This window comes from Rhododendron vialii, chromosome 2a (assembly GCF_030253575.1).
Source record: "Rhododendron vialii isolate Sample 1 chromosome 2a, ASM3025357v1".
NCBI classification, from domain to species: domain Eukaryota; kingdom Viridiplantae; phylum Streptophyta; class Magnoliopsida; order Ericales; family Ericaceae; genus Rhododendron; species Rhododendron vialii.
Genome location: NC_080558.1, coordinates 7,526,203 through 7,540,681, shown reverse-complemented (window position 1 = coordinate 7,540,681; position 14,479 = coordinate 7,526,203). Strand labels below are relative to the sequence as shown.

The window sequence follows — 14,479 nt, the reverse complement described above, 5'->3', positions numbered from 1 at the left end:
TTCGTAAATTAAGGCAGCAACTTTCCATATATACTTGCATTTCATGTGAGACACAACAGGATAAATTAAGGCTGAAGTTCTTTCTAAATTAATTTGTCATAAATACAGCAAGTACTATTTACTTATCGTAACTTTTTGTGTACTTTTGCATAAAACATTTTAGGATCGAGGAATCATTCGGCTCAAAAAATGAATCGTGCAACTATTAGAAACGACTAGGTTTTTCCCGTCGTGCAAGCACGAAGATTTCGTGCCTGTGGATTCTGTTAAAAAAGAGAAATTGTAGCCGTAAATAATCTGAAAGTGCTTTATATACAGATTAAGAGGTATTGAATATAAGCCAAGTCAAAGCAGCTGTTTGTGCTAATCAAAATATCTGTGTACTAAGCAGACAATATTGCAAATCACTTACATCAAAAGATTTGTTATACCATCCTGCAACACCCCAATTTTCTTAGTAATTTAGGGCGCATTACCCTTAAAATACATTGAATTTACAAACTTCTCGGTCCCTATTTGTCTTTATACAAAAATTACAACCTCACAATAATACAAAAATCTACACGAATAGAGTGTTTAAATTAAGCACCCTACACACATCGAATGCCGTTGATTCCCGAGATAGGCCCCCTCGCTTTTTTGTTTTTTAGAATTTTTGGACGGTATGTATATCATTTTCGAAAAATAAACAAGATTAGAAACTTACTTGACCAATTTTAGGCGTCCGAAAATTGGCAATCAAGACTAGTATTTGTATAGAGAATATTATATCCTTAAAGCAAATTCGTCCCCCACACTGGTGCTCTTAGGTCTCTTGAACGTTTGCCTCCCAAGATTATCCGATTTTCGAAGAACAGAAGTAGCACTACAATCTGTTCAACAGGCGAACCAGGAAACTATGCAGAACTCTCTCAGAATATGTATGTTATGAGTGCATGAATTTTCATAACTGAAATAGGAGAAGATGGGTCCTATTTATAGAGAAGTAGGCACCCCAACGAAGAAGAACGGTGACTATTCTAAATGGTGTTAAAAAAGATGCAACTTTTCGAAATGGTCTCAGCCGAAGAGACACCACTGTTCGAACTTGTTTTGGCCGAACAAACACAACACTTTCCTATCAGCAATGCTACACACAGCAAAAGTGCACATAGTTTGTGCACAGATTTTTTGTGGGGCCCACTACGGGTCTCATACAAATAATTCGAGCCGTTCATTAAATGTAAAATATTTTTTCAAGGGCCCCCGAGAAAAATCAGCTCAATCCGATACTCATAGGTGCTCGATTCAATCATTTAACTTTTCATTCGAATTTCAGGATAATGAAAAGTTAAATGATTGAATCGAGCACTTATAGGTGTTGGATTAAGCAAATTTTTTGTGGAGGCCCTTGAAAAAATGTTTTACATTTAATGAACGGCTTAGATTATTTGTAAGGGACCTGTAGTGGGCCCCACAAAAAATCTGTGCACAAAATCTGTGCACTTTTGTTGTGTGTAACATTTATGCTTTCCTATTTTCCCAAGGCGCACATTGCCAAGGAAAATGAAGTGTTGGCACCCATTGGTTTAGTTGCCACATGTTGGTTTATAACCAACTCTAAATTTAATTCAAAAGCTTTAATAAATGAAGTAACAAATTTAATTAAGGGTTAATTTCAGATACACCCTCTGTACTTTGGTCGTTTCTCAACTACACCCACTCTACTTCATTTTTAAACACTCGCACCCCTTGTACTTAAGACTGGTTTGGAACTGTTAGTATTTCTGTCAAAAGTAACGAAAAGACTAAAATACCCCATCGTATACCTCTTCCTTATTTCTTTTTTCTCATTCGCGTATTTCTCTCTCTCTCTCTAGAAGCTCTGGTTCTTCAATGGCAGAGAGAGAAACTTAGGTACGTTGATAGCGAAAAGAAATCTGCTTCAAAGAACGTGAATCATTTCAAAGAACTCATTTTCTAGGGTTTTCAGATCGTAAGGTATGTTGATAGCCCGAAAACTCATCGTCTAGGGTTTTGAGTAACGTTTTTTATTTTATTTTTTATACTGGTGTTGAGGTGAGTTTGTCGGCCAATAAGGGAAAATTATTTCTGATTTTCACATAAAGGGAGACATAATGCTTTGAAAACAAAGAACTTTTCATGATTTGAGGAAGCGTTGAAGTTGTAACGCTTTTCTGGTACAATTTTAAATTTGTTTCGATTTTAGGGTTTTTGTTCAAACTTTCCCCTATTGTTTTGTTCTTTAATGGAAATTTTCATGATTTAGGGAAGGCACATCATTGTAACCCTTTTCTGGTACAGTTTTAAATTTTTTTCGAATTTAGGGTTTTTATCCTAACTTTCCACTATTGTTTTGTTCTTTAATGGAACTTTTTACTGTTCGTTTCTTCTTTAATGGTTGTGGTCCCATACCCAAATACATGTCTGTTGTTCTTTAATGGTTTTTTGTGAGCTGCGTTGTTCTTTAATGCTTGCATGTGGTCCCTTAGGTTTGTAAAGTTGGGTTTTTTAATCATAAATGCAGGATGACTATATATGTCACCCTTCAATTGCATCATGGGAGGTATTTCAAGCATACCCCATTGGCCACTATGTATTTGGGTGGGACAGTGGAAATGGTTGACGAAATGGACCCTGATTTGATTTGTTACTTTGACTTGAAGAAAGTAATTATGTCATATGGTTATCCCACCACAAGTACTATGTATTACGTGATTCCTAGTGTTGGTTTGACTAAGGGACTTAGGGTTATAAATTCTGACATAGAGGTTAGAGAAATGTTGGATGTTTACAAAGGTCTTCCAGTCATTAGTTTGTATTGTGAAAGAGGTCATGAGCCCCTTCAAATCATTTACCCTGATGATGATGTGGATGTTCCCCCTGTGGAAACAAATGTTATGGAGTTAGATGATGAAAGTCATAAGGCCAATGAGGGCAATCATGAGGTGGTGGATGATATACCAATGGATAAAGGAGTTGGTGAGGATGAAGATGAAGAAGATGACCCTGATTATGAAGTAGATGAAGATGAAGATGAATATGAAGATGAAGAGAATGAGGATGATGAGGATGGCTCAGATGTAAGTTCTGCCCCTAGCTGGATGTTTGAGAATCTGGAAGGGCCTAGTGATGATGACATTTTTGCTGCAAAGCAACAACCAAATCAAGCAAAAGGTGATAAAGAGCAACCACAAGCAGAAGATTGGTACTCAGATGGGGGGATTCTAATGAGTTACTTAGTCTGTATGGATCAGATGAAGATGAAGAGGGAAGAATGAACTCCAGTAGTAAGAAGTGTCGTGAGTTTAATGAGGATGTGGACATGATTAAACCAGCTTTGGAGGAGGGAATGAAATTCACTAATGTGGTAGTATTTAGGAAGGCACTAAGGGAGTGGCAAGTTCAACAAGGGTTTGACTACAAATTTGTGAAGAATGAAAGTAGCAGGGTCACAGTGAAATGTAAGGAGGAAGAATGTGGTTTTAGAGTTCATGCTTCAAGAATGCAGGGTGAAAAAACTTTTCAAATCAAAACAATGACTCATGATCATAGTTGTTTAAGAACTTACAATAACCATTTAGTGACTTCACAGTACATTGCAGACAAGTACTTGGACAAGTTGAGGGATGATCCATGGATGGAAGTTGATGCATTTCAAAAACAGATAAGAAGGGAATTGACAGTTGATGTAAGCAAGAGCCAATTGTACAGAGCCAAGAACAAGGCTAAGGAAATGATTGAGGGAGACCACTCTGTGCAATATGGTAGGTTAAATGACTACATGGAAACTGTTCTAAAATTCAATCCTTCAAGTTGGATTAAGATACAGTCAGATAAGCCTGGTCCAGACCTACCCCCAACTTTCTGCAAAATGTATGTTAGATATGATACACAATTAAAGGGCTTACTAGCTGGTTGTAGGCCTATGATTGGATTTGATGGAGCTTTTCTGAAGGGTTTATATGGGGGACAAATTCTTAGTGCAATTGGGATGGATGGTAACAACAACATGTTTCCTATAGCTATAGCTGTGCTAGAGGTAGAGACTAAGGAGTCTTGGACTTGGTTCTTGAACATATTGTTGGAAGATATTGGGAGTGTGGAGGAGAGGGGATGGACATTTATCTCAGATAGGTAGAAGGGCTTGGTAGAGACATTCAAAGAGCTAATGCCAAATGTAGAACATAGATTTTGCCTTAGGCATTTGTATGCAAATTACAGAAAGAAATTCAAAGGTAAGGAATTGAAAGATTTGATGTGGAGGGCAGCCTCTGCAACCACAGTTTGGGCACATAACCATCACATGAAGACACTTGAGGGTTTGGATAAGGGGGCACACAAGTGGTTAAAGGACATTCCAGCTGAGCAATGGTGTAGGTCCCATTTCAGCCCCAGAAGCAAGTGTGACTATTTGGTGAATAATCTCAGTGAGTCATTCAATAACTACATTTTAGAAGCAAGGGATAAACCCATAATTTCCATGCTGGAATGGATAAGGAGGAAGGTTATGAACAGGTTTCAAATTAAAAGGATGGGAATGGAGAAATATAATCAAGCCATATGTCCAAGGATCATGGCCAAATTAGATGTAATGAACAAGGATTCAAAGGACAGTTTTTCACACTTTTGTGGTGAGTACAAGTTTGAAGTGGACTGCCATGACACAACCTACACTGTGGATTTAAAGGAAAAGACATGTGGATGCAGACAATGGGATCTAACAGGAATACCTTGTAAACATGCATGTGCTGCTATTGGGCTCAACAAGCAGAAGGTAGAGGAATATGTGCATCCTTGTTACAGCAGAGACACATATTTGGGGGTATACCAACATATGATTCAGCCAATTCCTGGCAAACATGATTGGGTGAAGTCCAACAATGAGGAAGTCCTTCCTCCCTTCATGAAAAGGCCAAGTGGCAGGCCAAAAAAAGTAAGAAGAAAGGCTGCAGAGGAGGCTGAGGATGCAGGGGCAGGTCTGTCTAGAACAGGAAGGTATATGTCATGTTCAAAATGTTTGCAAAAGGGTCACAATCTCAGATCATGCAAGAATCCAATCCACCCAAATTCTAAGCTGCTAAAGAAAAAGAATCCATCACAATCTCAGGTATGTAAAGTAACAATATTCAAATTCTAAGTTGCTAATTTTTTAAAGTAAAAGCATACTGACCAATATTTGGCAGGCACAACAAGGTCAACCAAAGCAGAAGAAATCAAGAATAAGGATTACACCACAAACTTCAACTCAGCCTTCTGTGGATGCTGGTTTCTACACTAAACCAGCACAGTTATTTGAACCAATTAACCCTGGTTTCTACACTCAACCTAGCCAAGGCAATGTTAATTCTGTCAATCCTGGTTTTTCCTCACAGGTATAAGTAATGTTTAATTATGGTATATTCTGCATTTTTTGGTTTATAGCACTATTTAACTAAGGTTTTATGGGTGTAGCCATCTAAATTGCAATGTATTGGTGGAAAGTTTGGAGGAAATGGTCCTCGATTCAGTGTGGGGGTTGCTAACACAGAAGGACAAGCAGGTGGTGCTCAAAGAGGTGGTGGAAGGGCAGGTGCTCCAAGAGGAGGACAAACAGGTGGTGCTCAAAGAGGCGGTGGCAGGGGAGGTGCTTCAAGAGGTGGTGGAAGGACAGGTGCTAGCAGAGGTGCTGAAAGGTCAAGTGTTACCAGAGGTGGTGGAAGGGCAGGTGCTGCAAGAGGTCGTGGAAGGGCAAGTGCAACCAGAGGTGGTGGAAGGGCAAGTGCTCCAAGAGGTGATACACAGTTAGGGAATGGAGAAACAGGTGATAGAGAAGGAGATTGGTGGTGGTAATTTACATATGCAACCTTTTATTGGCCAAGTTATGTAGTAATCTTATGATAAGTGTCAAAGTAATTGTCCAAGTTATGGTACTTTGACACTTATTTCTGCAGTTTTTTTGTCCAAGTTATGGTACTTTGACACTCATTCTGCAGTTTTTTTTGTTGGCCAGTTACTCCTATAATTTCTTTTGTTGGGCAAGTAATTGTCGTAGTCTTATGGTACTTTGTGTGGACAAGTTTGTGGTAGCTATGGTTTCTTGGACCAGTAATGCTATGCTCGTGTATATTGCTTTCTGGTTCTATGGGTTTTGACAAGTTTGTGGTTGACAAGTTTGTGATAATGCTACATGGTTGACATTCCCTTGTGGTTTTTGTTAGACCATTTAGTAGTTGTTCTAGTATGAAGTTCTCAATATGATTTGCATTGAATCAGATTACAAGGGCTTGCATTTCATAATAGCATAAACAAAACACTGCATATATTTTTTCAGTTCATTACAAGGGATAGACATATTTTCTGAATTACATAACCCTTGACAAAAAAGTGCAATACATGAACATTCTACTTAGTTAAACACAACACCATAAAGCAGAAAATGGCAACCCAAGTTGCCACAAACATCCCCTTCTGCCTTCTCTCCTCAGCCTTGCTTTTCTCCAACTCTCTCTCTAAGCGGTCAATGGTCTGCAATAGCTCGTCCCTTCTGCAATCACAAGGTGGAGGGTCAACCCACACAAAAAATTTGCATTTCGTGAACTGCATAAAAAAAATACATTACAATTCATTTTACAATATTTTTTAGTGTGTATAACTACCTTAAACTTACTGAATACCTTCCATACCCGTAAAACCGTCTTCCCATGGATGATGGTATGTTAGACGTACGCAGAGGAGCTACTTCGCCACAATGGCAAATGGGGACTTGGTTAGATGAGGGGGAACGAGAGGGAGTACGGGAAAAAGAAGAAGAGGCCATGGTGGGTGGGTGATGCTCTGTTTTCTATTCCCACCTGTGGAGAAATGATATATATAGGATGTAAATGGCTTATGGGGGCAATTTGGTCTTGTAAAAGATGTTTAGGAGGGAAAATTCCCGTCAACAAGCCATTACTTGCTTTTTCGTTACTTTTGACGGAAATACTAACAGTTCCAAACCAGTCTTAAGTACAAGGGGTGCGAGTGTTTAAAAATGAAGTAGAGGGGGTGTAGTAGAGAAACGACCAAAGTACAGGGAGTGTATCTGAAATTAATCCCCTAAATTAATTACTACAAGTACCCAGGGCCAGCCCAAGGGCAAGGCCCAAGAGGCTGCAGCCTTGGGCCTCTACATTTTGGCAAAAAATGGGGCACCCCTTCCTAGATAAATATATATATATATATATATATATATATATATATATATATATATATATATATATATATATATATATATATATATATATTCTGTGGGCAATTATAATACCGACTCCTTTGGTGATACAATGGTAAAGTATTTGCTCTTTCACATAAGATGGTTAGGTTAAAATTTGGGTAGGGTATTTTTTTGAAGTGTCTTTTTGCCAAAAAAAAATTCCCTTGTCGCATAAATTGGGATTGCTGTGATATATGGATAAGTATTTCTATTTATTATTTTTAAATTAGAAAATTTATGTAAGGCACTATTCCACCACTTGGCCAAGGCATCCAAATATTTTGGGCCAGCCTTGCAAGTCAAGTACCCAACAAATTTTAAGCCTTAGAATCTTATGAACCCGCTGCCACACTCGGTCCGGTTCAGCAGCAAACTAAATTATTCTAAGTACTCCAAATATATTTATTTATCCACCGTAGGAAAAATAAACTACAACCAACTTAAATGATTTTTTTTTTATTTGAGTCAATAGTTTGGATATTTGTGACTTCAAATATATTTTTTCCTTGGCATATTCACGCTAAGTTATTGGTTGGTAGATGGACTTTGAAAATTCTCTAGGTTAAAGTCAGAATGAAATATATTTGTTTTTCTTGGACAATGAAAGCAGTAGATTCGTTAAAGGACCACAAAGGGAACAATAACCTGAACGAAACCGGGTTTGGCTAATTGGGCATTAAAAAACAAATACTCCGTAAAAGGCTTTGTCCTTAAAGATGTCGCAAGTTCAAATCTTAAGAAAGTCAAACATTCCAAACATTTGAGCCTTTGAAAGATTGCCCATCCGTTAGTTTTAGGGCCCCAAGAATAGGCGAGCTTCGCACAAGTCGGCCCGAATGTCCCACTATAAAAATATATATATATAAAGGACAAAAATGGAACAATATGCCTTTATGCCGAAATTTCAAAGTCTTCCATTTCTTAGTTGGAAGTCATTTTGGACAAGTGAGATCAGATAACGCGGTCACGACCATCAAAAACTATAGGACTTGGATTACCCCGTTTAGTTGCACGAAAAAGATGAAAAAATCAACTTTTACATCGGAAAACATGCACTTTCTTCCGACATAGGTCTTGCCAAATGGAAGGATCTTTAGTTTTTATGCAAGGTTTCTTGTCAAAAGAACCCACGCAACCAAATAAATTTTATTTGCTTTCACTTTACCTCACTTCAGCTTTTTTGGGAATTCCTACACAATATTTCCGCAAATGAACGGAACCTCTGCATGGTTTTGCTCAGCCTCTTCTGGATCTTTCTCGAGCTCACTTCGATGATTGAGATTGTACGTTTCTTAAATTTAGTTGAGAAAATTAACTACCCTGAAGATAATGTGGACCGGAATTTTTTTTTTTGAACGGCGAATTTTTTTTATTAATTTCTGAACAAGGTACAAAGATTAACAGGATTAGGAGAATAGCACATATGCCAAGTCCGAGACCCAATTCCTTAATTAATTGGCAAAATGCCAACCAAAGAACAACCCAATAAGACAAGCCCAAACTCCTAAAGGCCTAAAAACCCAAATAAAATGAGATAAACCCAAACAATTAAGTCCAAATCAAACCCTAACAAACCCCTAGACTGCCAGCAGCCGCCCCATCCGAACAACATCAACCTGGATCCGAAACGTCGCCGCCGTGAGAACCGCCGTGAACCCGCCGTATGTCGCCGGATATTGTAATGTGCTTTTAAAATTAACCCGTATTTGTTAACAAAAACAAGCTTCCGATCAATCTAGCTAATATTGCAATAATTTTCTTCAAGTTAGAGATGTTCTGAAATTTTACGGTATCCAGTCAATATAATTTTTGACATGCCATAAGTACCAGACAAGGTCCTAAACATGAATGGTCCTGATTATTAAATTGAATCCGAGAAGGGCCACAAATATATAGACGAAATGGACCGTTCCGTCCCTTTGAGAAACTGAAGAGAGACAAGAGACTCCAATTCCTATTTTTACATCGTCCAAGCACTTCCATTGAAATCTTGAACATTTTTTTTTTTTTGAAAAAAAGGGTTATTTCATTCAATATATATATATAAAGGTACGAGAACACTTGGTGATAAACCCGTTGAGACAAACTCTATTTCATCTTCTTATATAGCTTCATTGTTTGTCTCCTAAGTGGCATGGGTAATTCGAAGGATAAAGAGAAATCGACAACAATCAGATGTTCGTTATTCAATATCTCCACTGATAAAGAGGGTGGGCCGAGCTGAAAAACCGGGTGGGAGTAGACGCTTCTCTTTCAATCCTTCCTTCTCTCATTCTAACCTATCTGCAGCAATCAGTATTCCGGGGGCTCCCGTAAGTTCGATAATAAAGGACTAGCATATCTCAAGTGTTGATTCCGATTTTCCTACCACACCTGCTCCGATTAAAGAATTCTACCCAAATCTCAACTTGAGAAATAATACTGTAAATCCAAACCTCCCATTGGTACTTATAACCTTATTTTGGTAGACCGGACTTGCCCTATATATGTTTTAAGCAAGCTTATTGTCTATTCACTTTTCTAACACATATGGCCACCTTTTGCATAATATAGCGCGTGCCGCTTCTGTCTCAGGACCTACATTAATATTGAGCATCGATCAATACATGGCTGTGCATCGCTCCTCATCCATTTTATTTAGGGTGGCTTTTTTTTTTTTTTTTTTGGGTTTGGTCGGCCTTAGGGCCTAGCTAGGTGTTGGGGTTTTTGGTTGGCATCTTGCCACACTTTTAATCTCTGTTCTTATTTTTCGAGATCAATACAATTCTCTTTTGCTGTTAAACAAAATTATATAGAGTAACATCACTATCAGTTGAAGTACTATCATCCCCAATGGTGAAATTGGACTAAACCATACTTCCTGACATATGATTTCGGTTGGTATCTTGCCAACTTGTAATCGCTCTTGGGTCTCGAGTGGCATATGATCGTCATGAGATGGGGTGCCAACATAGTTGGGATGTCATCCTTCGGTTGCAATGTCTCTCGCTTACCCGTTTAATCATTGTAACCATTTACATTTGATAATTAATAAAAAAATTCGCTGTTCAAAAAAAAAAAAACTTCCCGACAATTCTCAAAAATATACAAACAACGTTATTCATACTTTTTGTTTTCTATAATCAATATAGGAGAATAATTTCAAAAAAGAAAAGTAATAGTTTGCAGTAAAGAGAAACAAATTCGAAAATCAGGTCATCTTCTACAGCAAGCACGCCAACCTCTTCGTCTTCAATTCGTGAGATAAAATCACTGAATTTAAGGATCGGAGGGCCATGGTTTATCCAAAGCGCCCGAACTAGCGAGCTCCCTCTCCATCTTATGATCATCTGTTTGAACAAAAACAAAAGCTTAAACATGTTTAATTCAAGTAAATTAACAAAAAAAATTCTAAAATCAGCCAAATGGGCTAACAATAGTGAGTGTGTGAATCTGTATTAAAGGATATAAAAAGTACATAGAAATGCATATTTTTCTTGTCTTCTAATGTGTTTATCGTCAGCCCAGTGGGCTAACAATAGTAAGACCGAATTAAGAATTAAACAAAAAGCTCAGTTCATTTGTCTTCCCTAGGTACACGTAAAAATGATCCGAACAGTCGCTTGTACAAAAACTAAAGTAAATAAACATGGTAAACTTACAAGGATTTAGAGGGCTCGGATATTGTTGGAGAAGTTCCCTGGTAGCCACCTCGAAAGCTAAGAGAAGGATGGAGATGATCAAAAGGACTTGCACACCAACAAAAAGCTTTCTTGGATAAGGGGGTGGGGGTGGGGGTGGTGGTGGTGGTTTGGTGTTCGGTTCACCTTTTATAGGCCAAAAACAGGCTAGGACTTGGATCCATTTTCTAGCAAGACTTGGACTTTTTAATTTGGATGGTAAACGCCACCAGAGTGCAACTGGTGAACCAATATCCGGTCTTAAGATTTGGGGAGAATATTTGCGAAATTTTCTTGAGCAGGAATAGGAATATAATTAGTAGGTATACAATACTAGAAGTAATTGCGTCCCGGTGGTTGGGCTAAATCAGTAATCTTACACAAAAATAAATTATTTTAGAAATTTATCAGAGTCAACATTTACTTCTTTTTATTAATTGAGCCATCTAAGATTTCCATGAGTAAATGATGAATCAGATTCCTACTCAATCTAGTAATGTGATTTTTGATTAGATGTGTCAGTAAGAATCACAATCCTATTCATATTTTTTCCAAACATGAGAATTCTAAAAGTATGACATCAAATTCCTATTGTTGTCATTCCAAATGTCGGAATTATTGAAGTATGATGTTACATTATCATTCTTCCTCAAGATTTCTGCCATCCAAATTGGATTGAATGCACAATATGTAGCAGGCCGAGCAAAATGGCTCGGGCCGTTCCGAGCGTGATCTAGTATTCCTCTCAACTCCAATACATCTTTCTTTGGACGTTCGGATCAGCAACCGTAGCCGAGGGTCCATGTAGCCGAGGGCCCCTCTAATTATTACTTCCTTTAATGCTCCATTCCCTACACCTGCTCGGGTTGGAGGATACGTTCGTTGGATAGCTGCCGAAGGTCCCACAACATGCTCGGTGCCGAGCATAGCCTGGCCGACGGTCCAGCTCATCCGTATCAAAACAGTAACTATGGCAATGATGATGGTCGTGAAGTCATCCGAACGGTTATGAGGACATTGATGGTGGCACGTGAAGGTGCCAGCTCATCATGAAAACGATTGCAAAACCCTAAACGTGATGCAACAGTGACATCAGCCGACGCGTGTTGAGCGTTGGTGCAATCTTGGAGACCAAGCTAAGGGTTCCCTATAAATATCCCATTATGCTTTCTTGGAGGAGGTACGCTCAAACAAAACCCTAGCTCCCAATCTTTAACTCTTCCTGGCAAGCAAACTGACTCTTGCACCGGAGGGCCATTCCAGAGAACCTCCGGTGTGGTCTCTTAGTCGTGCTTCGTTTTGCAGGACTGGGCAAAGGAGACAGGAGCTAACCCCGAACCACCATTCAAAAAGTACGAACCATACGGAACGGAGCCCCCACAATTTGGTGAACCCGACGTGAAACTTGATTCTCAGATCCACGGCGGCTCCCCCACCTCGACCACTTCTTTCGTACCTTAAAACCTCACCCCTCAAAATCTCCACCAGTCTCCTCCAAAGAAAAATGGGCGGAGCACCACCACCTCCTCTCTTTCAACCCCTCAGTTCCTCTTTGCACATCACCTCTGAAACTGGTATCAACGTTGCCTCCCCATCTCACCCTCCTGGATTTACTCCACCAGGCGTGAGCTCTTCCATCCAACGTCCAGTGGGCCTGAGTGAAGATGCTTTAGCATACGTACAAATGCTAGAACAGCAACAAGAACAGACCAACGCTGATGTAGCCGTCCTTAGAATGGAGATCGAAAAAATTAAGGCCAAAGAATTTCCTACAGCATCCCACTCTGGATCTCAGGGTCGGCGCCGGAGAGGAAATCTGCCACCCCCTCTTCCTTTGGGTATTGATGCGCGGCCAAAAAGAATCTCAGTCCACGACCGCCTGGACCCACCATTGACTGACCATCGAACTGGGGATAGCGCTCGCCTTAGGCAGCAGCTCTCACCAGTTCATAAACGTCTCGGCAATGGTGCGGGACATAGAGGACGAGAAGGACGGCGAGAGGGGAGCCCGCACACTGTTTTCTCAAGTTCATCGGCTGGAGATGAATACTCCCAGGGCTCCCAAAGCTATGATACCGTGAAATTTCAAGACAACGATCAGGCTCTCATCCCATACAAATCCGAACGGCAAAGAAGCCGGACGCCAAGAAGAAAAGGGAAAGATCCCCAGAGCCATCGGATCGAACATGATGAAGTCCCTCGGGAAAAAGCCTACGAAGGACGAGCAACAAATTCAGTAAGCGCTCGGAGGCTAAACCGTGAAAGGAGTGTAAGTGTCGTCGTTCGGCAAGACGATCGCCCTAGCCAACGAAGGGTTTACCATTCCGAAAATCTTCCAGAAGAAGACTACAGAAAGGTCCCCATAGAGAAGAGGGGGAGGTGATTTCAACGTCGGCAGGATGAGAACGAAGGAAAACAAAGGGAACAAGAATGCCGAGCATTAAAGAAGTCTCGAAATGCTCGGGAAGGTCTTCCCCCTCGGCCAACCCACGAGTACCAATTGAAAAAGCTGACAGAATCACCCTTCTCGGCCAAGATCCAAGCCACGTTGCCGAAGCTAGGTCTCCACCTCCCGAAGTTCCAGAAGTTTGACCCCAGCACAACCGAGGCATACACCCATCTCATCAGTTACAGAAGCACCATCTCATGCGTCACCGACGACGATGCCATTATGTGCAAAGCATTCCCCTCGAGTCTTGGGCGCCTCGGCTTGCTTTGGTTCAACCAATTACAGGCTGGATCGATCCACAGTTTTAAAGAGCTTGAAAGAGCTTTTAACTATCGGATCATCACTAGCAACAAGCAAGCCAAGGAAGAAGATGCCTTGGCACAGATGAGGAAGAGGCTCGGCGAGACGCTTCGGAAGTATGCCGAACGTTACTGGCAATTGTTTAATGAGATACCCGGAGTTGATCAATACTGGGCGGCAAGGAACTTCAAGAATTGGTTGGAAACAGGAAGCAAGATCTTGGATGAGCTGGTAATAAGGGCGCCTCATGGAATGAACGAGCTAATGAGGACGGTAGAACAGTTCTGCTCCTACGAAGAGTTCCTCGCCGAGCGAGAACTCCAAGGAGGACAAAACTCAATCGTACCTCAAAGCCTTCATGTTCCCACGCCCCAAATCGCACCACCAAAGCCTGTGGTCGCTGTCCAGCCGAAGAAGCAGGTCAACACAGTCAAGGTGGCAGACAAAAAGGGGCCGAAAGCTCATGACTATATAGCTGAAACCACAGTTTTCAAAGAGCCAATTTATTTCCTCCTCCGTACGATAGAGAAGGAACCGTTCTTTGTTTGGCCGAACCCTCCCAAACTGAACACAGAAGAAGGCAATAACAACAATCGGAAGAGATGCTTGTACCATAACGAGCTCGGGCATTACACCACGGCTTGCGCTCCCTATAAGGCACTTTTGGAAAATCTTGCAGCACAAGGACTTCTTGATAATCATATCGATTGGACAAAGACGCCGAGGAGACAGCCGAACGCTGGTGGACAAAACCTTATTCCACGTCCAGTCGGAGTAATCAACGTTATTCATGGGTCAACAACAAAGGAGGCAGCAAAACAGCTTCGTCAAGAGCTT

At 40.4% G+C, this 14,479-nt stretch overlaps 2 protein-coding genes across 2 annotated transcripts; both read left to right on the top strand.

Annotated features, from left to right (window-relative positions):
* Window positions 1–4,171: 4,171 nt before the first annotated feature.
* LOC131317045 (uncharacterized) lies at window positions 4,172–5,140 on the top strand. Its single transcript, XM_058346625.1, has one exon. It carries the CDS (start codon window positions 4,172–4,174, stop codon window positions 5,138–5,140), a length of 969 nt encoding a protein of 322 aa, XP_058202608.1.
* Window positions 5,141–5,215: 75 nt separating this feature from the next.
* On the top strand, window positions 5,216–5,788 carry LOC131317044 (uncharacterized). Its single transcript, XM_058346624.1, has 2 exons — window positions 5,216–5,375; window positions 5,455–5,788. Exons 1-2 carry the CDS (start codon window positions 5,263–5,265, stop codon window positions 5,786–5,788), a joined length of 447 nt encoding a protein of 148 aa, XP_058202607.1. The 5' UTR covers window positions 5,216–5,262.
* The last annotated feature ends 8,691 nt before the right edge of the window (window positions 5,789–14,479 follow it).